The sequence below is a fragment of the Bufo bufo genome, chromosome 1, assembly GCF_905171765.1.
Source record: "Bufo bufo chromosome 1, aBufBuf1.1, whole genome shotgun sequence".
Lineage (NCBI taxonomy): Eukaryota > Metazoa > Chordata > Amphibia > Anura > Bufonidae > Bufo > Bufo bufo.
Window position 1 is genome coordinate 220,852,700 of NC_053389.1, and position 16,198 is coordinate 220,868,897.

The 16,198-nt window shown below is 45.9% G+C and overlaps 1 protein-coding gene across 1 annotated transcript in view; it reads left to right on the forward strand.

The window, feature by feature from the left end:
* The window catches only part of LOC121003602 (solute carrier organic anion transporter family member 1C1-like), a 216,530-nt gene that overhangs the window by 162,699 nt on the left and 37,633 nt on the right, over positions 1 to 16,198 (forward strand). Inside the window, exons 10-11 of the mRNA XM_040435465.1 lie at positions 4,126 to 4,318; positions 4,403 to 4,568. Coding sequence (XP_040291399.1) covers positions 4,126 to 4,318; positions 4,403 to 4,568 — 359 coding nt within the window. The remainder of the gene's footprint in view (positions 1 to 4,125; positions 4,319 to 4,402; positions 4,569 to 16,198) is intronic.

Consider the following 16,198-nt stretch of genomic DNA (forward strand, 5'->3'; position numbering starts at 1 on the left):
TAGCATTCTTGAAACCCAAAAAATTATGTTTTAGTGTCTCCATAGTCTGAGAGTCATAGCTTTTTTTGTATTTTTTACCAATTTTGGGGTAGGGTATCATTTTTTGTGGGATGAGTTGACGGTTTGATTGGTACTATTTTGGTGGCATACGCCTTTTTGATCGCTTGGTGTTGCACTTTATATGATGTTAGGTAACAAAAAATGTTTTTTTTGGCACAGTTTTTTTAATTTTATTTATGGTGTTCACCTGAGAGGTTAGTTTAAGTAATATTTTTATAGAGCAGGTTGTTACAGACGTGGCAATACCTAATATGTCTACTGTTTTTTATTTATTTCACTTTAACACAATAATAGCAGTTTTGAAGCAAAAAAAAATCATATTTTAGTGTCTCCATTGTCTGAGAGTCATAGTTTTTTTTATTTTTGGACCGATTGTCTCAGTTAGGGTCTCATTTTTTGCGGGATGAGGTGACGGTTTGATTGGTACTATTTTGGGGGACATATGTCTTTTTGATCGCTTGGTGTTACAATTTTTGTGATGTACTGTGTTCAGCTGAAGGATTAGGTCATGTGATATTTTTATAGAGCTGGTTGTTACGGACACGGCGATATCTAATATGTATACTTTTTTTTATTTATTTCACTTTAATACAATAATAGCATTTTTGAAACAAAACAATTATGTTTTAATGTCTCCATGTTCTGAGAGCTATAGTTTTTTTTTCATTTTTGAGCTATTTTCTTATGTAGAGGCTAATTTTTTGCGGGATGAGGTGAAGGTGTTATTAGTACCATTTTGTGGGACATGCGCCTTTTGGTGTTGCGCTTTTTCTGAGGACCTCCTTTTTCTGAGGATCTCCTCAGCCCCTGTAGTAGGCAGGTCCCGATGCCGTGCAAGGCATTGGGCAGCCTCTGCACGACATCAGGCTGCCTTGTCACCCATCGGGTCCACACCACAGCAGCGCAGGGACCTGATGGGCTCCCTCACCCGCCGTATGCACCTTCTATGCTGCGGTCAGCACTGACCGCAGCATAGAAGGGGTTAATCCACCGGCATCGGCTTTTACAGCGATGCCGGCAGATACAGCAGGGGCCCGGCTATCAGGGACTGCCAGGCCCCTGCAGTAACTAATGCGTGCAAATTATGTTTGTGGCATGCCAGAACCGCAGGGGCTACACGTGAGGTGCACGGTGGGCCGATGAGGGGCCAATAATAATACAGTTCATCGGTTTACTCACGGTTAGCAGAAAGCCTCCCTGGGCCAGCAGCACAGTGATGAGGAAGACAGCACGAAATCCTCCGGGGCACACTCTGTGTTAGTGAAGCACCAGCCTAGATGGAGGTTGAGGTGCCCTTGATGACAATGGTGTTTAGGGTGCTTGTGGCGGCTGGGTCCCTTGGTGGTATTTGTCGTGACGCCAGTACTGTTTATGGTGGTACAACCAGTTGTAGTGATATTGAAGAATGAAGTAGACAGTGGTAGGATACAACTCACAACTTTTACTGTGGCTGGTTTTAATTGCGGCATATACATCCAGACAGAATACAGTCTTTTGTTTTTTAGAGGAATTCTGTTGATCCACTGTTAATAGTTTTGGCTAGGTTTTGACTCAGGCTGTGGTTCTGTAGGTCTTACTGGTATGCTTAGTCCTATTATTTCTGTATCTTCCAAGCCCTTGAACAGGTAGCTAATCTGTCTTCTATAAGGTATGGTGAGGCTGCCTGTAGCTAGATTGTCCTCCACCATGTGCAAAGGTGCCCATTAAGCCTTTGGTAGCGGCTGTTATCACTGATGTCTCTCTTTTAGCTTGGTTTTCTTCCAGGGACGCAACACTATCCTCTGGTTGTAGGATGTAGGAACTAAGAGGATCACAGGAGGAAACCGCTCTCCTGCCCCTCATACCTTGGCTCCACCTCATTGCTGCTTCAGACTTCACCCACTACTCTGTGGTGTGTAGCCTCAGCTTAACAACTAACTCTACTCCTCTCCTTATCCTCACTCTATCCTCTTCTCCACACTAGGCCTGACTAAAGTATTTATATAAACTAAATGCTATCCCCCTCTAGTGGTGGGATGTATAAAGTGCACCTAACCAGCCTATGAACAGGGATACAACAGGTGATGTAATGCAGAATGACATGCAACACGGTAATGTAGTTTCACAGTAATTTTGCAGTTCCCACGTGTCCTGAGTGGGATGCTGCATAAGTCGACCTCGACACATTTTTGACTCGATGTTGTGTCTTCCTGTAAGATATAAAAGAAGGGAAAGCATGCATGCATAGGAAATAACACCATAACCCCATTCTTGTACTACTTGTATCTGAAAGTAAAATGGGTTAGGCAAATATATCTCAGGCAACAACGAAATGTGACAAATGGGGTTGTAATTTTTTCCTCTGAAGACTGATGATATCATGGAAAAACCAGGATAGTCCATAATGATCTAGAAAAAGGAAAAACAAAAATAACATCTCAGGAGGCTCACAGGGTATATGTGTCCTGAGCGGGACGCTGCATGTTTCATGCACATGACAATGTTCGTGTTTCGGTCCGCAAACAATGGATCTACAAAATATGGATAACTTCCATGTGCACTCCCCATTTTTCTTACTCACATCAATAGAAATTCAATTTTCATGCACAATGTGGACAAGAATAGGACATGTTCTATAATTTGCGGAATGGCCACATGAATCTTCAAAAGAATACCATGTGTGCATGCCCCCTTAGAAATGAATGGGTCAGTGTACCATCTGCAAAAAAATGCAGATAGCACATGGATAAAAAATATGGTTGTGTGCATGAGGCCTACCATAAAGCATGAAACTGTGAAATAGTCTTCATTATAAATCTCCTCTTATTTTGTGTACACAGCTCTTGTGCAGAAGTATGAATCTCAATAGTAAAGGATACAAACGAAAATTATATAGTCAAACCTTGCAGTCATACAGTAATTATAACTCTCCTATATTTACTAATGTACATTTACTAGGGAGTAGAGAAACACGACTGCAGGATCAGACTGTATACAAGGTTTGTTCGCAGTCTGTTAAATTTGAGACATGTAGATCTGCAGCAGGGCTCTATGCATAAGAGCAGGTGGTTATCTCTTACGGCTCTTTCACACCTGCGTTATTGTCTTCCGGCATAGAGTTCCGTCGTCGGGGCTCTATGCCGGAAGAATCCTGATCAGGATTATCCTAATGCATTCTGAATGGAGAGTAATCCGTTCAGGATGCATCAGGATGTCTTCAGTTCCGGTACGGAACGTTTGTTGGCCGGAGAAAATACCGCAGCATGCTGCGCTTTTTGCTCCGGCCAAAAATCCGGAACACTTGCCGCAAGGCCGGATCCGGAATTAATGCCCATTGGAAGGCATTGATCCGGATCCGGCCTTAAGCTAAACGTCGTTTCGGCGCATTGCCGGAGCCGACATTTAGCTTTTTCAGAGTGGTTACCATGGCTGCCGGGACGCTAAAGTCCTGACAGCCATGGTAAGTGTAGCGGGGAGCGGGGGAGCAGTGTACTTACCGTCCGTGCGGCTCCCCGGGCGCTCCAGAGTGACGTCAGGGCGCCCCAAGCGCATGGATCACGTGATCGCATGGATCACGTCATCCATGCGCATGGGGCGCTCTGACGTCATTCTGGAGCGCCCCGGGAGCCGCACGGACTGTAAGTATACCGCTCCCCCGCTCCCCGCTCCTACTATGGCAACCAGGACTTTAATAGCGTCCTGGGTGCCATAGTAACACTGAAAGCATTTGGAAGACGGTTCCGTCTTCAAATGCTTTCAGTACACTTGCGTTTTTCCGGATCCGGAGTGTAATTCCGGCAAGTGGAGTACACGCCGGATCCGGACAACGCAAGTGTGAAAGAGGCCTTATATTTGTGATTATTTGCAGAATTGCTTCATTTTTAATTTTAACTGTATTGGTGCAAGGGAAAAGTTGGTTGTAAATGTTTATTTAGGGGTGGATGTAAAAAAAAAACTGTTATTATTTAATTCATGCACAGAAATCTTAAAAATGGTGAGGAACTAAAAATTCAAAGTCTGCTAGAGAATTTTAGGACATACAGAAGACAGAACAATCCTTTTAAGTGCCATGGTTTTCTTGTGCAGGAGCATCCCTTCCAGCAGCGGCTCTGGGAATGTTGCTGAGTGGTCTGATGATGAAGAAGTATAAGTTTGGATTGCTATCTGCCTCTAAGTTGGTCTTCATTTCCTCTCTTGGGTCCTTCATCTTTTTTCCCGCCATCTTTGTTATTGGCTGTGAAAGACATGAAGTGGCGGGAATGACTGTATCTTACAATGGGTAGGTTCCAGGGTTATTATAAAGATGGGGGGGGGGGCAGATAACGAGAGGGGGCTGGGCTCTGACGTCTTTACTGTATCTTAGGAGCAAACTGGACACATTAGGAGGCAACCAGCTGTTCTCCGACTGTAACAGCGACTGTAGCTGCCCCACCAACCAGTGGGATCCAGTGTGCGGAGTGAATAATATCACCTACATGTCAGCATGTCTGGCCGGCTGCAAATCGTCCACAGGATCTGGAAAGAGCAAAGTGAGTGATAAACAATCAGAGAGATAATCAGTTCAGCATGTATTATAATCTGTGCTCAGGTATATAATTATCAGTGTCATGTATAAAAATCACTGTGTATATAATAAGTGTATAATAATCAGTGTGATGTGTGTAAAAATCTGTCCGATGTTTATAATAATTAGTTTGATGCATATAATTATGAGTGTATAATAATCAGTATATTGTATATAATAATACTGTAAGTGTATAATAATCAGTGTTCGATTTGCTGCAAAGCCAAATTTCCTTGCGCTTTGTGGTAACGGATAGGACTTTTTCTAAAATGGTTGCTGCACGTGTTACAAAGTAAAAGTAAGAAGCCCGGGAACACAATATGACCCATAATGCCATGCAGCCAGCCAATAAGCAGATAGCCTCACCCCGAGCAGTGTCTGCCATTTCACTGTGAGCTGAGCTTAGAGAAAGACCTTACAAGCGCTTATGTGCGAGGGACAGTGTTGCAGAAAGCTTTTAAATGTAGAATATTGGATAGGGAGAGTGCAGGGACAGGGTAGGGTGATCGTAGGGAGAGTTTTTAGACACTGTAGAGAGAGCATAGGGAGACTGCAGGGACAGTGCAGGTTGAGTGTAATCACCGTGTGCATCTTGTTGAACTGCTGCCACAATCTCATTAAATCTGTTAGTTTATGTATAGAATTGCTGTGCATCAGTATTAAAGTGCGGTCTAATATATCGCTGTCTGCATCTTGTTGATCTGCTGGCACATTTGCAGTTAATCTGTTAGTTTATATATAGAATTACTGTGCCTCAGTATCAAAGGGCGGTCTAATGGACAGGAATTTTATACACAACTAGGTGGTTTATTTAACCAAGCGACAGGAGAGGAGCATGAGGAGCTGGAGGGCAACAACGAAGACAACACAGATGACCCCGACAGACCGTGGCAGTATGCAGTAGAGATGCAGGCAGGGAGGCCCTCCGAGTCCCTTGCGCAAATGGCCAGATGCATGCTCGTGTAGTGACAGCCGCATTGTCATGATTTGGCAGAGGGATAACTACTGGCTATATACATTGTTAGACCCTCGCTACTGGTCAAAAATGGAGGCATTTCTTTAAACCTTCTGGGAGAAATGCAAATAGAGACATGCTGTGTAGTCAGTTGGTCGCTGCCTGCGAGCACCATTGTCCATCCTCAGGAAGGTCTGACCAGGGGGGACCCCCTGTGCTCACGCTCCACTGTCATGACAGGTGTTGGGAGGGGAGGGCAGGAGCAGCACCAGCTCCATATGCAGAAACCTGAGTCTGAAATTTACGATGAGCAGTTTTCTTCAGCCGCTGAAGAAACCACCCAGCAGCAGCAGAACATGCAACAGAACCTCAACCAGCAGGTGGTGACATGATTGCTACTACTGTGATCTACCATCATATTGTGCTGTATGCCACTTCTGTCCCTTCCCCCCCACTCTGTCATGGGGAGACAATTTTCACGGTCACTGCTGCTGCCCCACTCTGTTATGGGGCCACTATTGTCCCTGTTTCTGCCACTGCTGCTGCCCCCTCCCCACTCTGTTATGGGGCCACTATTGTCCCTGTTACTGCCACTGCTGTTGGTCCCCATCCCCAAATACTGAACATCTGTAAGGTCTTTTTCACACAGTCAGTATTTAGTCAGTATTTGATCAGAATTTGTAAGCTAAAAGCAGGAGTGGGTTCAATATTTCCATTACATTTTATCTCTGTTTTGGACCCACTCATGTTTTTGGCTTACAAATACTGATGCAAAATACTGACTGTCTGAAAGAGGTTTATGGATTCTCAAAATACAGGATTTGTTTTTTTTTGTTTTTAGTTTTCTATTCTTCTGATGGATCAGAAGAATAGAAAAATAAACAGTGATGTTAACACAACATTACTGCCACTGCTGCTGCTCTGCATTCTCTCATGGGGCCACTACTGTCACTCCCAGCCTCCCCAGTCTGTCATGGGGCCACTACTGCTGCTGCCACCACCATCTCCACTCTAAACACCCGCTCTGATGCCACACTACTGGAGTTGCTGCATATGGAGCTGGTATTGCTCCTGCGCCCCCCCCCCCCCCCATCCCAGACCTTTGTGAGGACGATCGATGGTGCTCGTAGGCAGCAACCAACTGACTATACAGCAAGTCTCTGTAGTAGTACATTTTTGCATCTGTAGTACCCTAGAGCGGGCACTACTATTCCTACAACCTGCTACTATCTCTAATACCTAACCAATGTGTGACACCACCATTCCTTTTGTTTCCAGGTCTGTTCAGAAAGTGCTATGTAACTGTTATTTATTGAATTTTATGCCCTGTGCCAGCAATTCCATCCTCTCCCCATCCTTGGAGGAGTGGGCTTGCCCAGATCTTCCAAAGGGAGGGGTGTCTTGCCTGTTCAGGGTTAGTTGAGCCTGAGTTTTGGTCCTAGACAGAGGCTAGAGAAGTAGTGCAGTGCAATCCTGGTCTAGAAACCTGACAGGGAGCACAGCAGGCAAATTGCAGCCAGAGTCAAGTCAGCCCTAACCCAGGGGTTGTAAGAGTTGCAACTGGGACCCGATAGTCTATCATAGTGTGGTCAGAAGCCCACCGGGCACTGAGTCTGCTATCAGTGGCATCTAGCCTAGATGAAAGAGGCCCCTTACAAAATACCAGACAAGAAGGAAAGTTTAGCACAGCGGTAATAGAGGAAAGAACCCAGTTCACCTGCCAGTGTATAAGCTGCTACCCGTTTATGCCAATATTGAGTAAATCAACTCAACTTGCATCAGAGTCTAGATCTAACTCATTTGAGTTCCTAATGATTACGAACTTTCTGTGTAGCCGCTATGTAAGTCGTGTGCCAGGGCGGGCTCCCCAGGATACAGCGAAGCCACGAACGAAGAAAGCAACTCAAACACCAGTATTGCCAAAGCAGTATTTTGTTTTACTTTAACATGGCCATGAACGCAATCACAGATGCTGGTAACACGAATAAATTTACATACAACCAGACAGGAGGCTGAGACCCCAGTGGATGCTGGAGGTATTAGCGGTAAATTTAGCTACTGGCGGGCTCAAATAGATCAGCCGTGCCTTAACAGTTATTACCCTAGCGTCAGGAACAATTGTTGGGTGCGGGCTAGCCTGCGGTACAGAGCAACAGCTTACAATCTTATTCCATGCTATAACAATGCCCTCCCCCAACTGCTTAAACAGCACATGCCTATTGTGCTTCTCCTGAATATACCAGCCTGGCCAGGGGCGTACATAGAAATCACTGGGCCCCATAGCAAGAATCTGACTTGGGCCCCCTAACCCCGCCCACTGTCCTGGCTCCTCCCCTTGCCACACCCCCATTTGCCAATAAAGAAATGTATACTTGACCTACTGAAACCGTTATGGCACAATCAGGGGTACAGGGTGTGGGCATGGCACAATCAGGGGTACAGGGTGTGGGCATGGCACAATCAGGGGTACAGGGTGTGGGCATGGCACAATCAGGGGTACAGGGTGTGGGCATGGCACAATCAGGGGTACAGGGTGTGGGCATGGCACGATCAGGGGTGCAGGGTGTGGGCATGGCACGATCAGGGGTGCAGGGTGTGGGCATGGCACGATCAGGGGTGCAGGGTGTGGGCATGGCACGATCAGGGGTACAGGGTGTGGGCATGGCACGATCAGGGGTACAGGGTGTGGGCATGGCACGATCAGGGGTGCTGCTGATGGTCTCCACTGATGGCAGATGCTCCATTGGCTCAGTACTACAGATGTGAAGAGGGTCACCACAGGGTTAGGGTGAATGGGGGTAATTAGGGCAGATGTCAGGGAGCAGAAGCATCACCTCCTCCCCCTCTGCGGAATAACACTCACCCAGCTCTGACATGGCACAGATCAGAGCAGCTACAACCCAGAGCAGCCCTGGACGCATCCTTCATACATAATCACTCGGGTACAGGGGACAGGGCAGTGGCAGGAGGCAGGAGGCAGCTTCACCCTGGTGGCAGTGGACATGAGCCTGGCTCCTTTGTGTGTCTGAGCCTGTGCAGGCACTGGCAGGCAGACGCAGTGACACGGCAGGACAGGACGAACGAACGGTACTTGTTCTGAATCTGACTTACTTCAGTTCAGGCCAGCCAGGGACACAGCCGGTGCTTCAGTTCAGAACCTGCCTTCTTCTTCTTCGTCTCTACTCCTCAGCTGGCACTACTCTGGCGGCGAAGTTCGAGCCGATTCTCCCGCCCCCTTGCGCCACTGGCCAATCAGCAGCTGCCTCAACAGAGTTGCCTTGTGCTGATTGGCCAGCGGCTCGAGCGCTACATGCAGGGCTGGTTTGATCCTGATTCCGTGTAAGCAGACTGTCAGGATCAGGTCAGGAGGAGGTCAGGTCAGGATCAGGTCAAACCGGGGGGGGGGGGGGGCCCACTTCGGCTTGGCGGCGATTGCGGAAGATGAGTTGGGGCTGGAGAAAAGCAGCCGCATAGCCGGCTGCATGTAATGAGTGGGCGGGGCCAAATAGTGTGGACGGGGCCTTCTCTGCGCTACGGGCCCCCCAGTGCCGCGGGCCCCATAGCAGTGGCGTGGTCTGCCTCTATGGGCGGTACGCCACTGAGCCTGGCTTGAATTAGTTATTATGCTTATCAGCTCTCAAGTGTGAAGTCCTTGTTAAGAGCAGTTAACAATACTTGTGGCCTGACACAAACAGAAAACCTAACTAACTGACTACAGGCCTGGTCTCAGTCTCTAAGATTCTAGGCGCCAAAACTGTATAAGATGCGTACACGATTAGTCTTACCGGCCCGGGTCTGCTTTGTGTAAGCTGATGACTGGGACAGAGCAAAGGTTTCTCCAGCAAGCGTGCGGTACCACAGTGTCTGTGGCTTTACTTCTCAGCTCCCATCTGAGTTCCTTGTAGCAGTTCCCCTTCCTCTGGAAAGATCAAGGTAATGGACACAATCAGCTCCCCTTGGCTGCAACTCTGGTCCCTGGAGGATGCTCTCACGCTTGGATGTTGATGGATTCTTCTGGATGCCTCTTCCAAGCTCATTCTAAGATGGATGCTGCCTTCCTCTCCAGGGTTTGTAACTCCACCCCTGAGAGATTTCAACATCAAATGAATCTAGAAATTCAGTCTTTTTTAGCTATGCTTAGGAAACAGCGGCCTCTTGTGGCCAAACAGCAAAGTGTCGGTCCAAATCATTTAACTTAATTTACACAAATACAATGTCCAGACAATGATTAAACAGCACACGGCTTGACCTCTGAACGCCAGATCTAGGTAGGAGCACCGTGACACCAACCATAGCCATTCCACCCCTCGGCATCCTAACCCTGGACGGGCTCACTGCACACTGCACTTCTCTCTCAGAAGGTCAAAAAAATGCCCCTGTTTTTGACCACTAGTGAGGGTTTAACAATGTGATAGCCAGTAGTCATCCCTCTGTCGAATCCTGACAATGCGGCTGTCAGTAAGCATACAAGAAAGCATGCATCTGGCTATTTGCACAAGGGACTCAGAGGGCCTCCCTATCTCCACTGCACACTGCCATGGTCTATCGGGGTCATCGGCGTCATATTGTTATACAAAGGAGGTTGTATTCTCTCCTTCTCTCTACTTAAGTTTCTCTCCCTTGCTAGCTATCAATATATTGGAAGGAGTATTATAGCAGTTATCTTCTTTCATGTAGAAGGTAATATCATATTGTTATTAAAATCAGCCAGTATTATTCAGTATCTCTACCTTAATAAGTTTAAGTATTACAGTAAGTATATGCTTGTACAAAGGAGACAGTATCACAGGCCATCTCTCTTTTAGTAGGTAAAATTATCTATCTATCTATCTATCTATCTATCTATCTATCTATCTATCTATCTATCTATCTATCTATCATTGTCACTCTCCAGCTTCTCCTGCGCCTCCCGCTCCTCTCCTGTTGCTTGGGCAGATAAACCAGGGCATTTAAGTCCTCCTCCTCCTCCTCATTTTCCTCAGGGCTCAGGTGACCATGAGATGTAGGTGCCACGTCTTCTGTCCCCTCACCAATCAGATTTGTCCGCATCCTCTCCAGGAGTGGAATGACATCATTCATCCCATAGTTCTACCGACTGAAAAATGAAGTGGCCTCCTCAAAGGGCCTGAGAAAACGGTTAGCTTGAGATCAGCCGTCCCTGATGCAGCGCACAAAAAATGTTCTTCCCATTATCAGTAACCATGGTTCCTATCTCCAGTTGGTGAGGAGAAAGCCAGTGTTCGATTTCTTTATTGATGACGCTTAGCAGTTCTTCCCTGGTGTGGCTCAGTTTTCCCAGGCTGACCAGGTGCAGAACCACATGACAATGCCTAGCTTTGCATAGGTGATATGCTGGAGGACCACTGCGAACTGTTCCTACATTGGAGGGTAAGGACAAGGTGGAGGATGCGGAGGCAGAGGAGGACATTAGCGCCAAAATCCCAGCATTACAATGCGGAGGCGGCATTGCCATCACCTGGCCAAGATGCAGGTGGTCCTGGTCCAGGACCACATTTACCCAGTGGGGTATGAACATTATATATTGTCCTTGATTATAGTTGCAACTCCATACGTCAGCTCTGGCGTGAACTCTACCAGACATCAAGAAGCCCAAGGCCTGGCCGACCTTCTGCACAAGGTATGTGTGCAGGGCTGGTACAGATTTTCTGGAAAGTAATGTCAGCTTGGGACTCTCCACCTTGGCGGGGCACAAGCCATAAGTTCTCTGAAATGTGCAGAGTCAACTACATGGAAAGGGAAGGAACAGTAGTACCAACAACTTGGCCAGGTGCACATTCAGCTTCTGCGCCATTGGATGAGTGCACGTATACTGTTGTCTTTTAGCAATCACCTTGGTGATTGATTGCTCTCGAAACAAGTGACAAGGAGCAGGATGAGCATTAGGAGCTATAGACGACATTGAAGTCAATGTGAAGGAATGACAGCTTCGTTCTGCTGACATTGCCGAGCCCTGACTGCTGGAGAGGGGGTGCGGGCCAGTTGGAGATGCAGCGGTTGCTGCATCAGGCTGTATCAATAAATAAGTGGCACTGTTTTCCGCTCCACTTTATGGTGACACTCCATGGGTTAACCCAGGGCCTCCGTGCCAACATTAGCATCCTGGTCACATCTCACCTTCTGCCCACACATCCTGCATACTGCCATGCAACTTCCCCCAGAGACTTGCTGAAAAACTCCCACACTGCTGAGTATGGCATTATCCCTCCGCAACTGCGTGATGCCTGCCTGATGCCTGCCTGCCACAGCTTTTATGAACCCGTGCACTGCTAGTGGGTTCCTCACAGGTACTCTCCTCAGTAGCAGACAGTGTAAGGCTACTTTCACACTAGCGTTCGGGGCTCCGCTTGTGAGTTCCGTTTGAAGGCTCTCACAAGCGGCCCCGAACGGATCCGTCCAGTCCTAATGCATTCTGAGTGGATGCGAATCCGCTCAGAATGCATCAGTCTGGCTCCGTTTGTCCTCCGCTCCGCTCAGCAGGCGGACACCTGAACGCTGCTTGCAGCGTTCGGGTGTCCGCCTGGCCGTGCGGAGGCGAACGGATCCGTCCAGACTTACAATGTAAGTCAATGGGGACGGATCCGTTTGAAGTTGACACAGTATGGCTCAATTTTCAAACGGATCCGTCCCCCATTGACTTTCAATGTAAAGTCTGAACGGATCCAAGCGTTTGCATTATAGGTGCGGATCCGTCTGTGCAGATACCAGACGGATCCGCACCAAACGCAGGTGTGAAAGTAGCCTAACCCTCCCATGTTTGGCTGCAGATCTCCTACTGCTTCCACCCTGCTGTCTCACAGGCACACTTCCACCCTGCTGTCTCACAGGCGCTCTGCCACCCTCGTCCCCTGATGATGACAATGGCCCCTCTTCACCCGGCTCCCATGTGTGATCAACTACATAGTCATTTACATTGGTTTGTTCCTTACTAATGTCACCCTCATCTGTCTCTTCTGCACGTCCCTGACCTCTCGCAACATGTGCTCCCACCTCGCTGAAAAGTGGAACAGTGCCGTTTGCATACATTACTTGGCTAGCAGAAGGAGCAACAAAAGCAAGAGGCAGGTTCATGATAGGGTTATTGGGGATTTTCCTCGGGTCCTCTACACCCACCTTATAACATCATCTCCCCAACTACCTTACCACCCCTAAAACCCCACCAAAAATGACACAACACCGTATGTTGGAATTAAATGGCCACAGCAGCCTTTTATTAATACACTGCTCAAAAAAATAAAGGGAACACAAAAATAACACATCCTAGATCTGAATTAATTAAATATTCTTCGGAAATACTTTGTTCTTTACATAGTTGAATGTGCTGACAACAAAATCACACAAAAATTAAAAAATGGAGATCAAAATTTTCTACCCATGGAGGTCTGGATTTGGAGTCACACTCAAAATTAAAGTGGAAAAACCCACTACAGGCTGATCCAACTTTGATGTAATGTCCTTAACCACTTAAGGACCACAGGTTTATACCCCCCTAAAGACCAGGCCCTTTTTTACAAATCGGCACTCCACAACTTTAGCGGTTTATTGCTCGGTCATGCAACTTACCACCCAAATGAATTTTACCTCCTTTTCTTCTCACTAATAGAGCTTTCATTTGGTGGTATTTCATTGCTGCTGACATTTTTACTTTTTTTGTTATTAATTGAAATGTAACGATTTTTTTGCAAAAAAATGACATTTTTCACTTTCAGTTGAAAAATTTTGCAAAAAAAACGACATCCATATATAAATTTTGCTGTAAATTTATTGTTCTACATGTCTTTGATAAAAAAAATGTTTGGGTAAAAAAAAAAATGGTTTGGGTAAAAGTTATAGCGTTTACAAACTATGGTACAAAAATGTGAATTTCCGCTTTTTGAAGCAGCTCTGACTTTCTGAGCACCTGTCATGTTTCCTGAGGTTCTACAATGCCCAGACAGTACAAACACCCCACAAATGACCCCATTTCGGAAAGTAGACACCCTAAGGTATTCGCTGATGGGCATAGTGAGTTCATAGAACTTTTTATTTTTTGTCACAAGTTAGTGGAAAATGATGATTTTTTTTTCTTACAAAGTCTCATATTCCACTAACTTGTGACAAAAAATAAAAACTTCTATGAACTCACTATGCCCATCAGCGAATACCTTGGGGTGTCTTCTTTCCAAAATGGGGTCACTTGTGGGGTAGTTATACTGCCCTGGCATTCTAGGGGCCCAAATGTGTGGTAAGTAGTTTGAAATCAAAATGTGTAAAAAATGACCGGTGAAATCCGAAAGGTGCTCTTTGGAATGTGGGCCCCTTTGCCCACCTAGGCTGCAAAAAAGTGCCACACATGTGGTATCACCGTACTCAGGAGAAGTTGGGGAATGTGTTTTGGGGTGTCATTTTACATATACCCATGCTGGGTGAGATAAATATCTTGGTCAAATGCCAACTGTGTATAAATAAATGGGAAAAGTTGTCTTTTGCCAAGATATTTCTCTCACCCAGCATGGGTATATGTAAAATGACACCCCAAAACACATTCCCCAACTTCTCCTGAGTACGGAGATACCACATGTGTGACACTTTTTTGCAGCCTAGGTGGGCAAAGGGGCCCATATTCCAAAGAGCACCTTTCGGATTTCACCGGTCATTTTTTACACATTTTGATTTCAAACTTCTTACCACACATTTGGGCCCCTAGAATGCCAGGGCAGTATAACTACCCCACAAGTGACCCCATTTTGGAAAGAAGACACCCCCAGGTATTTCGTGATGGGCATAGTGAGTTCATGGAAGTTTTTATTTTTTGTCACAAGTTAGTGGAATATGAGACTTTGTAAGGGAAAAAAATAATTAAAAAATCATCATTTTCCGCTAACTTGTGACAAAAAATATAAAATTCTAGGAACTCGCCATGCCCCTCACGGAATACCTTGGGGTGTCTTCTTTACAAAATGGGGTCACTTGTGGGGTAGTTATACTGCCCTGGCATTTTCCAGGGGCCCTAATGTGTGGTAAGTAGATAAATGATCTGTGAAATCCGAAAGGTGCTCTTTGGAATGTGGGCCCCTTTGCCCACCTAGGCTGCAAAAAAGTGCCACACATGTGGTATCGCCGTACTCAGGAGAAGTTGGGGAATGTGTTTTCGGGTGTCATTTTACATATACCCATGCTGGGTGAGATAAATATCTTGGTCAAATGCCAACTTTGTATAAAAAAATGGGAAAAGTTGTCATTTGCCAAGATATTTCTCTCACCCAGCATGGGTATATGTAAAATGACACCCCAAAACACATTCCCCAACTTCTCCTGAGTACGGAGATACCACATGTGTGACACTTTTTTGCAGCCTAGGTGCGCAAAGGGGCCCACATTCCAAAGAGCACCTTTCAGATTTCACCGGCCATTTTTTACAGATTTTGATTTCAAACCACTTCTCACGCATTCGGCCCCTAAAATGCCAGGGCAGTATAACTACCCCACAAGTGACCCCATTTTGGAAAGAAGACACCCCAAGGTATTTCGTGATGGGCATAGTGAGTTCATGGAAGTTTTTATTTTTTGTCACAAGTTAGTGGAATATGAGACTTTGTAAGGAAAAAAATAAATAAAAAATAAATCATCATTTTCCGCTAACTTGTGACAAAAAATATAAAATTCTAGGAACTCGCCATGCCCCTCACGGAATACCTTGGGGTGTCTTCTTTCCAAAATGGGGTCACTTGTTGGGTAGTTATACTGCCCTGGCATTTTCCAGGGGCCCTAATATGTGGTAAGTAGGTAAATGACTTGTGAAATCCTAAAGGTGCTCTTTGGAATGTGGGCCCCTCTGCCCACCTAGGCTGCAAAAATGTGTCACACATGTGGTATCGCCGTATTCAGGAGAAGTTGGGCAATGTGTTTTGGGATGTCTTTTTACATATACTCATGCTGGGTGAGAGAAATATCTCGGCAAAAGACAACTTTTCCCATTTTTTTATACAAAGTTGGCATTTGACCAAGATATTTATCTCACCCAGCATGGGTATATGTAAAATGACACCCCAAAACACATTGCCCAACTTCTCCTGAGTACGGCGATACCAGATGTGTGACACTTTTTTGCAGCCTAGATGCGCAAAGGTGCCCACATTCCTTTTATGAGGGCATTTTTAGACATTTGGATCCCAGACTTCTTCTCACGCTTTAGGGCCCCTAAAATGCCAGGGCAGTATAAATACCCCACATGTGACCCCATTTTAGAAAGAAGACACCCCAAGGTATTCAATGAGGGGCATGGCGAGTTCATAGAATTTTTTTTTTTTTGGCACAAGTTAGCGGAAATTGATTTTATTTATTTTTTTCTCACAAAGTCTCCCTTTCCGCTAACTTGGGACAAAAATTTCAATCTTTCATGGACTCAATATGCCCCTCACGGAATACCTGGGGGTGTCTTCTTTCCGAAATGGGGTCACATGTGGGGTATTTATACTGCCCTGGCATTCTAGGGGCCCTAAAGCGTGAGAAGAAGTCTGGAATATAAATGTCTAAAAATTTTTACGCATTTGGATTCCGTTAGGGGTATGGTGAGTTCATGTGAGATTTAATTTTTTGACACAAGTTAGTGGAATATGAGACTTTGTAAGAAAAAAATAATA